This window comes from Caloenas nicobarica, chromosome 6 (assembly GCF_036013445.1).
Source record: "Caloenas nicobarica isolate bCalNic1 chromosome 6, bCalNic1.hap1, whole genome shotgun sequence".
Taxonomy (NCBI): Eukaryota; Metazoa; Chordata; class Aves; order Columbiformes; family Columbidae; genus Caloenas; species Caloenas nicobarica.
The window spans coordinates 16,453,729-16,468,150 of NC_088250.1; the positions used below are offsets into that span (position 1 = coordinate 16,453,729).

Below are 14,422 nucleotides of genomic sequence, written 5' to 3' on the forward strand. Positions count from 1 at the left end.
GTGAGATCCCGTCGGAGAAGTGGTGCCGGAGCAGCGAGAGGAGCGGGAAGGATGAAGCCGGCGCGGCAGAGAGCCCTGGAGAGCAGCGCCCGTCCTCGGCCACGACGGGCCGCACCGCAGAGTGCCCCGTACCTACCGGGCCGGCTCCTCCACGGCCTCGCGTGTCCCCTCGCCCAGCGCCGCCTGGGGCGGAACGAGCTCCTCGCGCCGGGCTTCAAACCCCTCTGTCCGACTGCCTGCCGGTTTATTTGTCTATCTACTTTTCTGGTTACCGGCAATTTGTTGACTATTTTGTTCTGGAGGAAGCTGACAGTACTGAACACACGCAGAGGCACACGAGCATCCCAAATCTCTCACCGCTCCCCGGGATCGAGCTCTCAGCCAGGGCCCTCCTCCGGGTGTTTTTGCCGGTTGTTTCCCCAGCGCCCCGCACTCCCGGGTGTATTCCCAAGTCAGTCCCATTCAAACACGGATGACATTTTTCAAGCAGCCGAGACAGGGCTGGCCCAGCCCCAGCCCTCTCCCGCGCCCTCAAAACCTGTTCGAACCTCACCGGTTCCAAAACGTCTTCGCTTCAGCAGCGCGGCAGCCCCAGCAGCGCCCCGTTATCGGAGTCGCGCTCCCGAAGGGGCGGCCGGCCCGGCGGGACGCCCTGCCCAGCCTCCCGGGACACCGACATCCTACCGGCCCCTTCCCCGGGGGCACCTCTGCGGGCACAGAAGGCGCTCGCCGCGGGCAAGGGCTGCCGGTAGGTGGGCCGGCACCGACGCTGCCCTACTGGTCGTGCCCCAGGGAAGGGCCGCAGCCGCCGGCGACCCGCTCCAGCCCCGCTCATCCCGCCCGGCGGCACACGCCGCGCTGCCGCCCCTCGCTTCGCACGGAGAACCGGCCAGCTTGAAAATAACAAAAACGCAGCCGGTTGTCCTTCGTATTTGATTACCGAGAAGGCAAACATCCCCTGGAGTCCCCTCCTGTCGCCCCGCCAGCCCCAGGGCTATGTAGGTCACGAACAGGAGAGAAACATTTTAAAAATAACCCGCCCTGGAAAAATATCTTTCGAATCGGTCTCCGCAGGGCGGAATTAAAGGTTTCACATTTAAAGCTGCATGAGGCGAAAATAAATGATTTTTTTTTCTTGTATTGATTAAATCTCCGGATAACGCATGCCGGTAGCAAAGTTCCCCATGTTATCATGCAAGGGGGTATCTCCCTCGTTAAAGCAAGCGCATCTCTAAAATTTGGCGGTGTTTGCAAAGTCCGCCGAGGCGTTTAAAGACTTTAAAGCCATCGCTCAGCATCTTTCTTTCAAACTCCACGTAACCGCCGGTATTTCCATCAAAAACCCGGGGAAAGCGAAACAGCATTTGCTCCAGACGGCAGGACGCAGCGAGGGGCACAGCGGCTCCGGGACGCCGTTTACCCCAGCACCGGGGAAAGCCACGAAGGGGACGTTTTATCTGTGGCGGCGAGGGAACGGGAAGGCCGGGGACAGGGAAGCTCCGGGGGCCAGAGGAGCCCGTTAGGAGCTGCAAAGGAGGGGCGGCGGGGCCCGCGGAGGCCGCATCTCTGAACAATGGGAACAATGCGGCTCCGCGGATCGGGGCAGGCGGCCTCCCAGGGCGGCGGCGGGGCGGGCGCGGAGAGGTGCGGAAAGGAGCAGAGACGAGCGGTGGCTCCGCTCCGCCGCCGCCCGGAGGGGGCCGCCCGGTGACAGATGGCGGCGCCCGACGGGCCACAAAAGGCGTGGCGGCCCAACGGGCGGGCGCGCGGCCGCATACAAATAAGGGGCGTCACGTGGAAAGGAGGGACACGGCCGCGCCTGACGTGGGCGGCCATATGGCGCGTGCCGCGGGGCGGGGCGGGGCGCGGGGCGGGGCGCAGGCGCGCTGGGCGGTGGCGAGCGCCGCCGTGCACAGGTCCCGGTGCCGGCCCCCCGCCGAGCATCCGCGGCCCCGCTATATAACGGGGGAGCCCGGCGCTGCGCAACCTCGGGAAAAAAAAACACGCGGTGCCCTCGGACGGAGAGCTGCGCCGGGGTTATGAGACCGTCACCGCGCAGGACAGGCTGAGCAACGGAGGTAACGGGAAACCGGGTTCCTCCCGCCCCCCGCGGGAGAGGGGTTGTTGGCGGCGGCTGCCGGGGTGGGAGAGGAGTTTGCGGGGTCGGGGCGGGAGGGACCTGCCTCTGCCGGACCAGCTTCGGTGTGTGTTGTCGGTTGCGGTCGTGGGAACGGCGGTCGCTCTTACCGCTGTGTGCGCACACCTGTATCCATCCATACACGTACACGCATATATGTGTGTGTATACGTATATGTACATAAATGTACATATGCGCCTATGCACACATATGAATATGTGTGAGTACGTCTATACACATTATATATGTACATGTGCTTCCACCTATGCACCTCCTAACTTCCAGCTCCGTCTCCGCCGCGGCACCCCGCAGGCTGCGCCCCAGCGGGCGGGCGGCATTGTTCCTCCCCGCTGTGCCCGGCGCGACCGGGGGACGGTCTCAACACATCACGAAAGGCCCCCGCGGGAAGCGGGGGGACGATGCCCGTCTGCGGCGACGGGGATGACGGACACGGAAAGCCGCGACCGGTCCCGCACCTGTTACCGCGGGCGGGGGCCGCGGAGCGCCTCCACTCGCCATCTCGCCGCGGGCACCCAGCAACAATCCTGGGGGCGGAGGCGGGAGCGAGGAAGCCTCGCCAGGAGGGGATGAGCAGCGTCGGTCGGGGGAGCAGGTGCCCAGTGCCTATCGAAGGAGTGGGGGAGCTCCGCGCAAGGCGGCGGCAAGGAGGAGCGGCAGGGACAGGCGTCACGGGTGGCCATCCGTCCCCCTCCCCATCTTTCTCGCTCCGCAATTCTACACATGTCGGGTTTTTTTAAAAAAAACCCGCTTGGTCTGCTTGCGTCGTGCCGCTCGGGCTGTCTCCCGCACACGTAATCTGCTTATATTCCCCGTTAATATCGGCGAGTTACATAATGGCATTTGAACATATGTCAATTTGATTATAAGGCAGGACCGCGGAGACAATTAAAAGTTTGCGCTGGCACCGTGGGGAAGCCGGGGCTTCCCGTGGGAGGGGAGCGCGGGCGGCTTCTCCCCGCGGGTTCCTGCGCGGGGCCGCGGCCGCTGGTCCGGGTGCTGATCCCGCTCTTTTTTCTGTCTCCTCCGCGACGCAGGCGCTCACCATGACCAAGTCGTACAGCGAGAGCGGGCTGATGGGTGAGCCCCAGCCCCAGGGGCCCCCGAGCTGGACGGACGAGTGCCTCAGCTCCCAGGACGAGGACCACGAGGTGGACAAGAAGGAGGAGGACCTGGAGGGTCTGCACGCCGAGGCCGAGGAGGACTCGCTGCGGAACGGCGAGGAGGAGGACGAGGAGGACGACTTGGACGAAGAGGAGGAAGAAGAGGAGGAGGAGGAGGACGACGACCAGAAGCCCAAGAGGCGGGGCCCCAAGAAGAAGAAGATGACCAAGGCGCGCATGGAGCGGTTCAAGCTGCGGCGCATGAAGGCCAACGCCCGGGAACGCAACCGCATGCACGGCCTGAACGCGGCCCTGGACAACCTGCGGAAGGTGGTGCCCTGCTACTCCAAGACGCAGAAGCTCTCCAAGATCGAGACCCTGCGCCTGGCCAAGAACTACATCTGGGCGCTCTCCGAGATCCTGCGCTCGGGCAAGAGCCCCGACCTGGTCTCCTTCGTGCAGACCCTCTGCAAGGGCCTGTCGCAGCCCACCACCAACCTGGTGGCCGGCTGCCTGCAGCTCAACCCACGGACTTTCCTTCCCGAGCAGAGCCAGGAGGTGCCGCCCCACGTGGCGGCGGCGGGCGCCCCCTTCCCGGCCCACCCCTACCCCTACCAGTCCCCCGGGCTGCCCAGCCCGCCCTACGGCACCATGGACAGCTCCCACCTCTTCCACCTCAAGCCGCCGCACGCCTACGGCGCCGCGCTCGAGCCCTTCTTCGAGAGCGGCCTGGCCGAGGGCGCCAGCCCCGCCTTCGACGGGCCGCTCAGCCCGCCCCTCAGCGTCAACGGCAACTTCTCCTTCAAGCACGAGCCGGCCGCCGACTTCGACAAGAGCTACGCCTTCACCATGCACTACCCCGCCGCCGCCGCCGCGCTGGCCGCCGCGCCCGCCCACGCCGCCATCTTCCCGGCCGCCGCCTCCCGCTGCGAGATCCCGGTCGACGGCCTGGCGCCCTACGAGGGCCACCCCCACCACGAGCGGGTCCTGAGCGCCCAGCTCAACGCCATCTTCCACGACTGAGCCCTCCGCCCGCGGGAGGGGCCGAGAGGAGAGGGGCAGAGCCGAGCCCCGCCGCCCGCCGGCGGCCAGCGCCTTGTTTACAGGGGCAGCCCGGCGGGGCCCGCCGCTGCCTTCGGGGGCCCCCGCGGCCCCGCTCACCTTCTGTCTTGCTTCTGCTCCTCGGAGCGACGCTGTAAATTCGGGGTAGGGGCATTGGGATCGCGTCAATTACCTGATCGGGATAACAAAATCACAAGCAATAATTAGGATCTATGCAATTTTTAAACTAGCGATGGGCCAATTACAAAATATATATGAGATCTATATTTTTCAACCAACGTTTTACTACTTGTTACCTTTCCCATGCTGAATTATTTTGTTGTGATTTTGTACAGAATTTTTAATGACTTTTTATAACGTGAATTTCCTATTTTAAATCATGCAGCTTCATCAATTTTTATACATATTGGAAAGGTAGAATTATATCTAATTTATACAAAATAATTTAACTAATTTAAACCAGCAGAAAAGTGCTTAGAGAAGTTATGTTGCCTTAGCACTTCTTTCCTTTCAAATAGTTAAAGAAGAAAAAAAAATGCACAATCCGGGCAATTTCTTTCCCATGAAAGTATTTTTTTTCTTTCTTATTTTCTTGTTGTTTTCTTTTCTTTTTCTCCTTTCTCCCCTACAACAAGAACCAGATCCCCTAGGTCTTGAGAAGATATAAGAACGAGAGACTTATTTTCTATTAAAACATATCAATTCAACACATTACTTGCACAAACTTGTATATAAAGATTATAAGCAAATGCCAACACCCTTTTTAAATCGAAAGCTGCTTGACTATCACATACAATTTGCACTGTTTCTTTTTAGTCTTTGAACCCTTCGGCATTCCGTGTTTGGTTTTGGTTTTTTTTTTTTTAAGAGAACTTGAAAATGTTAATGTTTCCAGGCGATATAAATGCATGATTTTTATACATATTCACACAATCCGTGGTTGTCATATGCTTATCTTATAAATCGGAACCTAAAACTAATCAGGTTGTTAAAGTCAGGCTATATACCTATTGTAGTCGATTAGTACGGTAGCTTGAAACAAATTCAGACCATTTAATCCGTAATTAGAACAATAGCTCTTGCATGTACAATGCAGTCCAGAATAAGTGCTGTTTGAAATGTAACGCTGGTTCAACTGGAATCAATCTGTACTGTAATTTTGTTTGTAATCCTGTATATTATGGTGTAATGCACACTGGGATTTTAGAAAAACATCCATTCTTTGGCAACGACATAGTATTGAACATTTGGTCGAATGTTGCATTTCTCCTTAAATGTGATTATTATTTTTTTTTCTTAGTGTATGTAATTCCTATGGGATTATTGTTTTATTCGGATAGCTCATGAAAGGTGCAACATTTATTATTTGTAGAATAAAATTGGACTTTAAAAAAAGGACACGAATTCTTTACTTGAGGGGTTCCGGGAAAAGGAGGGGGGTTGCGGATTTTGTTGGTTTGTTTACAGCGGAACTGGCCATTTGCAATGCTGATTTGTTGAATTAGGGAAACGGGCAGAAACGCGGTTCGCCTGGGACCTGCGGCTGCCGGGCTGGGCTGTGCCGAGCGCCCGCTCCCGCCCGCGGCCGGGCAGGCTCGGCTCAGCCCAGCCCAGCCCAGCAGCTGCCGCCCACCCGCGGGTCCCCCCTCTCAGGCCACGGCGGGAGCGGTGGAGGGACCCCCAGTCCGCCTCGAGCCGCCGTACCGGCGGGGCTCCCCGCACCGAGAGGCACACCGGGCAAATGCCGTTTCGGCCCCGGCCTCGCCGGCAGCAGGTGCTCCTTCTCCTGCAAACCAGCCCAGGATCCAGCGCTGTCGATTCGCTGTACCCCCTTCCAGACGCGAAACGTGTGTGGTAATTCTGGGGTTTAAACCCGGAGACAACCTGCGGGAGAGCAATTCCCCTAATGACCAGGAACAATTATCAACAGGTCTTTGCCTCCGACCCGCAGAAACAGTTTTACGGGGCTCCCTGAAATACCTTATCTGAAACCTGTCACAACGCAGAGGTATTTCAGAAATATTTCACTTAAACCCAGCAGAAAGTGAACAAGATCTCCTGTGGACGACGGCATTTTTATTTTTTTTTTCCCCAAGAGAAATCAAGCTCTTGACGTCTATTTTAAAGGTGTTTATAGCTACGGAAATCCAACGCGTAAGCGTTGCAAACCCGTGTTGGTGGTGCAGCACCCGTTCTGCCAGTCTTTTGTGCTAAAAAGAGGCTGAAAATTAATTGCGATGCCGGCTGATGCATTTTGCAGCATCTCGCCGCGTTTTAGCTGAGCTCGCAGCTCCGCGCTCCAAAACTGTGGCAGAATCTGAAGAAAGCAAGAGGCAACTTTTCAAGCACCCGATTAACCTTTCCCTGTCAGTGGCAATACAGCTAACTATAACCTAGGTAACCTGAGGTGGGGAAATGAATGACAATTTTCAGATAAAATTGAAAAAGCTGACCTAGGCTTGCTCGCCTTTTGGTTACACACCTTCTTAAATATAAGGATTCTTCTAGTTAGTCAAGGGGCAACTCACATGCCACCATCTTTTATTCAAAGGCAGGCACAGATGTTCCTTCTGCAGGGGAGGTTTTAATTTATGAAAATGATATTGTTTATGCATGAATGCACTCTGCATAACACACAGTACTTCCATCTGATGAGAGAAATACCACAGAACCAGTGCCAATGTCAGGAACATATTCTGCAAATTTAGTTGCTTAAATGTTTAATGAATATTTGGAAGGCATTTCCAAACCACAAGAAACCTTTTCAATTACCTTTTCTTTTTCCATGGTTAATAACAAAATTCAACTCCTCTAGCCAATGCAATTTACTTAAGTGATCTACCTAGGCTATCTGAACGTTTGCTATTGTGATACTTTAGAGAAAATAATATTTTAATGTTATGAGCATCCAAATAAGGCAAATGAATTAGGCATTTTAGTAACTAGAAACTCCATTTCACAAATCACTTCTGAGTTTTGTTATTTCAATTAGTTTAGGGTTTGCTTTTTTTTCCTCTTGCCACCCTTATAATATATTTGAGATTTTTTTCCCTTTGCTGCTGCTTCTGATGCCTTCATGATATTTATTTTCTCTTACTGTTAATATCAAGAAAAATCTTAATCTCTGCTCATAACTTCCACAGAAAGGTCTATCAAGGTCTCTTTCAAAGGAAAGAATTACTCATACTGCTCCTCTGCTGTGAACGTACCGCTAATTAACTAAGGCTATGGTGGGATTATCTAATTTCCACATGCCGAAGAGACTCTGGGGCTGAGTCACACACACACACACTGAGTCAGCCAGCAAAGGCCTGGGACTCTATTTTTATGGCTTGTTGGGACCAGTGGCATTTCCCTCCTTCTTTATGCCATACTGGTGCGTGCCTGAGAAGACCTCAGTGAAACCTCTCCAGGAACCACACACAGGTAACAGTCACGACTGGCAGCTTTTCCCGTCTTGGTTTTCTGAAGCAACAGAAGAGGGTCCAGAGGTTGTGGACTCATCGTTGCCTGTGCTACAGCTGAGGTCACAGCTATGACAGAGGGGTCTGAAATGTTGGAACTCCAGATCACATCCACAATGTGTCTGAAAGGCTGAAGCCTCAGGTTTTACCTAGCACAAATAGAAAAATGTGCCTAAACAGCATCAGCCTTTGGCCCAGTGCCTCCAGGAGGCCTTCCCAAGTGAAGGGAAGTAGGTTCAAGGAGAATCAAAATTCCTGAATTCACCAGAAAACAGAAAGTCTCTTCCTCCAGAAGATAATGTTCCAGAATTTTAATAAACTAACATTAAAAACCAACATACAATCCCAGAGGTAACAGGAATTACTAGAAATAATTCTAAACTAAGACTTGAGAGCAAATAAAACAGACCTTTTTCTGTCATCTCTAATAGTAAAAATTCTGGCTTACTTCAGTATTGTAACGGATCAAAACTGGATTCACCATGACTTTAACATAACTTTTGACATATTGAAAATATAATGAATGTCCTTTTTTAAAAAACAAACAAACAAAAAACCAACAATGACCATAGTACTTCTCTACAAAGAACAATCTTGTGACATAGTTTTAGAAATTACAGAGTTAAATTCCTGTTCTCTTGTTTGTATACATATAGAATCTAAAGAGAAGAAAAAGGAAAAAAAAAAGCAAACAAAACCCACTCAGTTCTCACTCATTTCTATTGAGGAAGAACTCACAGAAATGAAAACCTGGAGTTCTGCCTGGTGCTGTATCAAGGAAAATATGCCAAAATTGGTCTTTGTTTTTATTGACCAAGATGGGTTGTATAGTAATTATTTCAGAAATTATAAATGGTCTACACTATTTTCTTAGCCGAAAATCCTATATTACAAAAAGTCTTAAAAAACATAGTACAGGAATGTGTTGAAACAGTGAGCTGAAGATCTACAAATAGACTGTTCTTTAAATATGTACATAAGTGTTTTTTAAATAATTCATATATGTATTTAACAAACTGTCAGAAGCTATGCAATACAAAATTAAAACTGACAATGCTCTCAAAGCATTCTCTTAAGTATTTAGGTTGCCTACAGGATATGTAAGACATAGAATATCAGTCCTGGCTTTCACTTTCCTAGCTTGTAGTGGTCTGCAGCATATAGTTAACTGCATTTTGCTGAAATAAAATAGAAGCAACTAAGATTTACACTATCTGGCAACATTTTGGTGAAATAAGAGTAGAAAATAAATTCAGAGTAAAACTTAATTATCTTAAAAAGATAGCATATCAACCTTAATGCAAAGAAAAAATAAAATATATTTTTGTCAACATATTCTCATTGCATATTCCATCCCATTATCACATTTTCCTTGATTTTGAATAAGATCAGTTTCAGCTCCTGGTGCTCATAGGAATGACTTCAACTTGAAACTGGTTTAGCCGCTTCTTATTCCTGCATAATAATCTCACTCATTCTTGTTCTATTCTTCGCAGAATTTATCCATCTCCACGAGTTCAGACTTTCTTTTCCTTAACTGCTCCTCTTTCTCTCTCTAAAAAAAACCCAACAAACAAACCAAACCAAACAACAACAAAAAACCCACAAGAGGGGATGTCCCCTCCTTCACTCAAGAGCTGTGGTTAACAAGAGATTCTCACCCTGGTATCTGCTTTCATGATACTGCAGCTATGCCCGTACCCAGCCATATCATGACCCTCATCACAGACTTGATATCCTTGCTTGGCCTTGCACCTGCCTTGAGAGTACAGACTTTTCTGGTGGCTGCTGGACTGGCACTGGTTCCTGTCACCAAGCCTAACCTACTGACTCTGCTTTTCAGCTTGATGTTTGACCTACCTCATTGCAACTGGTTTGTCTAGCTAGGGGGACCCTTGGCTGCAGACAGGTCTGCTTGCCTTGGTTAGGTACATAGTGATCTGCCTAACTTGTGGTCACTCTCTGCTCCACTCCTGCTGTAGAAGATCCTGCACTTACTGCTCTTTGACAATTCTTTTGTGTGTCTGGCTGCTTGGGCCCTGGGGCCACTACCAAGCCTTAAAAACCATGACCAGCTCCACCTGCAGCCCCCCCACCCACCCCACCCAAGGGCCTGGAGCTCTATTTAAGCTCAGCCAGGGCCATCAGTTCTTCTTTTAGAGAGGCTGTGGGATGCTGGTCTCCAGTTTGGCTGTAGCCATGATCTGGCTATGAGTCTTGATAATCTAGGTCTGCAAACGGGCATCCTGTTCTGGCCTAAGCCCTGCTCATCACTGTAAGCTTACATGATGATTTGGATTATTGGGGGATCCTAGCGCTCTCCCCTGGACTACCTTGCTCAGGTATGATGTCTGTTGATCATTCTGGAATCACAAGTACCTATATGTTCCACTTCCAAATTCTGGCTATGATCAAAGATGTAGAAGAAAACAAGGCCATTCATTATATGTATGCTCTATACTGTTGCTCTATACTGTTTGCCTACTATACAGTTCCTGCTACACATTTACTTGTTGTCTTGTGTCTCTCTTTTTCTTTCTCTAGTATGGCAACATCACACCATACACTCCATGGGATGATCAATACACACAATCCTTCCTACAAGAAAGGACAAAGGAAGTTCTATGTGTGAGAGTTCCAGAAATAGTCTGGAAAATTGATAAAATGATATTGCTAGACTATTCCTTGTTTTTTTTTTCTGAACTCAATGTACAAATCTGAAAGCTGTAATATTTTTTTAAAAGTCTATTAAAGTAGACTTGCTTAGATTTTTCTTTTCCCCGCCCCCCCAAGAAAAAGTGTCTAGCTTAGACTTACAAAGGATTGTGGGGACTGAGGATTTGTGAACAGACTTGTATATTTGCTCCTCCTGTGGTTTTTGTTACTATGCACAGTTCTTTTACTATTTTCATCTACTACATTTTAGTATCTTAACAGTAATTGATTTAATACACCTTTCAAGTAACATCAATAAGAGAGTCTTAAGTTTTAATGACATCAGCTGAAAGGTATTACAAGTCTCTTAGGAACTGTAATAGTCTTCCACTCATGGTACTGAATTATTTTATGGTTCTAAGACAATGCTCAGCTTATCCTTTCCTGTACCTTATAGGAAATTATCTGGTGACAATATATAATACACATAGATGGGTTAGGCTAACAAATGGTCTCAGAAACAAACAGAAATGACTGCAGGGGATTAGAAAGGGCGTACTGCCTCAAAATTGATTCAACTCTATCCAGTTTCATGTTGTGCTTTATCTTCTAGTTAATGATTTAGCTTGCCTTTTGAATGACATCAATGCAAACACATTAAAGATCACTGATGCCAAATAACAGACACAAGTTTAATTGGTTCTAGTGTTGTACCAGAATGATAAATTGGTATGGCAAGTTTGTTTGGCTTGCAGTTATTCCTGCCTTGTCACTCAGTTATCTTTAGGCAAAAAATGTATTTTGCATAAAACTTTCACATTTTACACAATTTCAATTATTTACGCTTTATTTTATCTGATTATTCTGCAGTCAAGATATTTATATGCCAATAAAGAAGATCTAAGGGCCAAAAAATATTGACACAATTGAAGTCAGAATAAGCCTATTGACACAACTTTAAGCAAGCAAAAATGTTATGTGGTCATGTTATGATTCAGAAAGGCAAATTGGTGAGGTCTGCATTTCAGTGAAAGCTGTATCAATGGCTTGATGCAAATTGAAAAGCACTTATAGGTTGTGTATTCAACAAACATTCAGAGTATACTTTAAATGTGACAAAGAAATAGATGGAAATAAGTATCAAAAAGCTGTACCACAGTTATTTTAAGAATGTATGTTAAACATGTCTCCTCAGCTACATAACTAGGAGCTTGGTACAGGTTCTTATGCAACAATTAGTATTACAGAAGGCAGCTTAATAGTCGTGAAATCATATATCATCTCATGGACTCTTGGCTGGTTTAATTGCAGACAATCAGATTTCCTTACCTGTAAAAGCATTTCTCTTCTAAAGAGACAAGCATCACAATAAGAGCCGTGGGTATTTTGACATGCACTCTGAAATGTGGTTTGTATCAGTGTGCAAAAGGCAATTTTTATAATTTGTTGCTTTATTTCTCAGAGAGATGTTGCATATTTGTCTTATTACAACCACTAAAGATAAAATCACTAAACTGCTCATTTACAAATGTCCTTTTCATGCACTAATAAGCCACCAGGACATTATACAACTCAACTGAAAAAGCTCTTCTTGCGTTCCTTCAAGTGAAGCCCTAACAGGCTCAGGAGCACCTTATAACTTGGAGTTAATGTGATTGTCATCAGTGAATCTTACAGCACATGTGAGTGAAGCTGTCATACCTCCAAACAGTTTACAGACTGGAAGCAAACAAGTGTCTTCCTCTGCATTTAAGCTTTGAGGGTGAGGGATGACTATGCCACCTTCTGGGTAAACTTTCTGCATTGGCCCACTTGATACAGAATCTGATGTTGCATGAGTTTATATCGGATTCTGAGTCCCTGTGTTCCTCAGTTGTTATGAAGGATATGTATAATTGTGATACCTCCACCTAGGTTTATGATAATACTGTTCTGTAGGATGAACGTCAACATGTGATTTATCTTAAGGCTAAGCCACAGACACAATCTGCGAAAGACTTGACCTTTTTAGTATGAAAGGGCTATTATAACTTCATGTCATACTTTTCCAAAGCTAAATAATCTTATTATTTTAGTGACGACAGGAAAATGGAAGACATATGGGAGTCTGACAAGGAAAATGAACTTCTGTAGCTAGAGAATTCCTTCATTGTACTTCTTGGGGAACCACTCAGAGTAACTCCGGAGAAGAAACCCTTCTCACGCCAGACAGCGCTTGGGCTGTTGTCACCGCACAGAGCTCCGTCCCTCGAGCAGGGGCCGGGCTGGTGCCGGTGCCCGCGGCAGGCTGGGCGGCGCCAGTCCCCGCCGACGGCAGCGAGGGGCTCGCCCGAAGCGGCACAGGGAGAGGTTTCCCCCAGACGTGGGCTCAGCGCGGCCCGGCCGGGCTGGCCCGCTCCTCTCCCTCCGCTCCCGTGAGGGAACGGGCGCACCCGCGGGCGGTGCCGGGCGAGGACGCGGCTGCGGGCCCGGGACGAGCTCCGTCCCGCCGGCCCCTGGGCGGCCGCGGCTCCGCCCGCGGGGCGGGGCGGGCGCTGCCTTGGCAGCAGCCGGGACGCCGCCAGCGGCCGGTGCGGCGGTGCTGCCGCCATGCTGGGCGCCGCGGGCCCCGCCGTCCGCCCGCAGCGACGGGCCTGGCCCGAGCGCCCGGCCCGCGGCCGGTCCCCGCGGGAGCAGCGCGCGCCGGCGGCGGCCGTTGGTGCCGCTCGCGCTCGCTCCTCAGCGGCGGCACGCGAGGAGCGGCGGCGCAGGGTGGCCCCGCTGGCGGCGGCCCCGCCGGCCGAGGCGGGAGAGGAGCCGCTCCTCAGGGGCATCTTCGAGATCAGCAAGAGGAGCTGCGACGTGGTGCTGAGCGCCCGGCGGCTCCGCTGGAGCCCCATCCTGCCCGAGAGCCCCGCAGGTGGGACGGGGCGGGGGGTGTCCGGCGCGGGGGCCGGGGCCGGGCCGCCTCCGGGAGCCGTCGGTGTGCCCACGGCGCTGGGAGGGAACGGCGAGCTGCGGCCGGGGCCTCTTGAGGTGGGGCCATGGCGAGTCGTTTTAAAACGGGATTATAGTAAAGTAGTTCAAGTCAGTGGTGTCAGACATGTCTCTTCCCTTCAAGGTTACGCTGGGGATTTAAAAAAAAAAAAAAGTTCATAACGCAATGAGCGTCTTGTATCTAAACCAACTCTTCCCGGCAAGAGCCCTTAACTTCTTGGCGGGTGATATGAAAAGGACAAAATGTAAGAGATGGTGTTTTATGGCTTCTTAGCCCCGGGTGGAACAGTAAGAGGATTTGATTTTGTTTCTGCTGTATCAGCTTTTCTCTGTTTATTCCCTTTGATAGGTACATCAACTAGAGTGTGTATAGGTGGGTATGATTTTGTGAGACATGCCAGAGTTTTGTGATGAGGCTTCTGTAACAGGTCATCATTGCTCTATGTTTTCCAAAGAAGCAACAGATTATGAGAAAGTGTTGTTGCAAAGGATTTGATCATGTGAAACAAATTATGCACAAAAGTTTTAGAAGAATAGGGATGCTCCTTAAACTTATCCAAAGTTTTTTTCTCTCTCTTTTTTTTTTTTTTCTCCTAGAAACTGCGAAAACATAAACTTTCAAAACTATTTACAAACTCTTATAAGTGCTTGTTTACTTCCTTGACCTCCCAGTGCTTATGTGAAGGAGAAATTGAAGTTGTGTTCAGGAATGCAAAGTTTCCAGACAGCACAGTTGCCTTCTGGTATGGTGCAGTTTACTTGTTCGGGTCTAAAATGCCAGATTAATTTTAGTATTATTTTGGACAGAACTTAGTACTTCATGTAGGTAAGATCCAACAGCCATAAACTTGGCATACAGAGAAACAAATTTTCATCCACAGACCAGTTTTTCTATGTTATAATAATCTGTTCCTCTTCAAGGTAGCCTGTATGCTGCAGAGGCTTGAGAATGGTGTAAATGTCTGTGACTCCAGTGCAGCTGCTGCAGAAAAATAATCAGATGGTCA

At 49.7% G+C, this 14,422-nt stretch overlaps 2 protein-coding genes across 4 annotated transcripts in view; both read left to right on the forward strand.

Annotated features, from left to right (window-relative positions):
• The first annotated feature begins 3,201 nt into the window (after window positions 1-3,201).
• Window positions 3,202-4,281, forward strand: NEUROD1 (neuronal differentiation 1). The gene has a single exon (XM_065638007.1). The coding sequence runs from the start codon at window positions 3,202-3,204 to the stop codon at window positions 4,279-4,281; it is 1,080 nt and encodes a 359-aa protein (XP_065494079.1).
• Window positions 4,282-13,028: 8,747 nt separating this feature from the next.
• CERKL (ceramide kinase like) overlaps window positions 13,029-14,422 on the forward strand; it is a 52,881-nt gene continuing 51,487 nt past the window's right edge. Inside the window, exons 1-2 of one of the 3 annotated variants that reach the window (XM_065637996.1) lie at window positions 13,029-13,088; window positions 13,176-13,338. In XM_065637996.1, coding sequence (XP_065494068.1) covers window positions 13,029-13,088; window positions 13,176-13,338 — 223 coding nt within the window. Of the gene's footprint in view, window positions 13,339-14,422 lie in introns of all 3 variants that reach the window. The other 2 variants (XM_065637997.1, XM_065637994.1) reach the window with 2 other exon arrangements.

What these genes read in the sequence shown, in the direction of transcription:
- NEUROD1 (XM_065638007.1), top strand. Translation starts at nt 3,202, where the DNA reads ATGACCAAGTCGTACAGCGAGAGCGGGCTGATGGGTGAGCCCCAGCCC.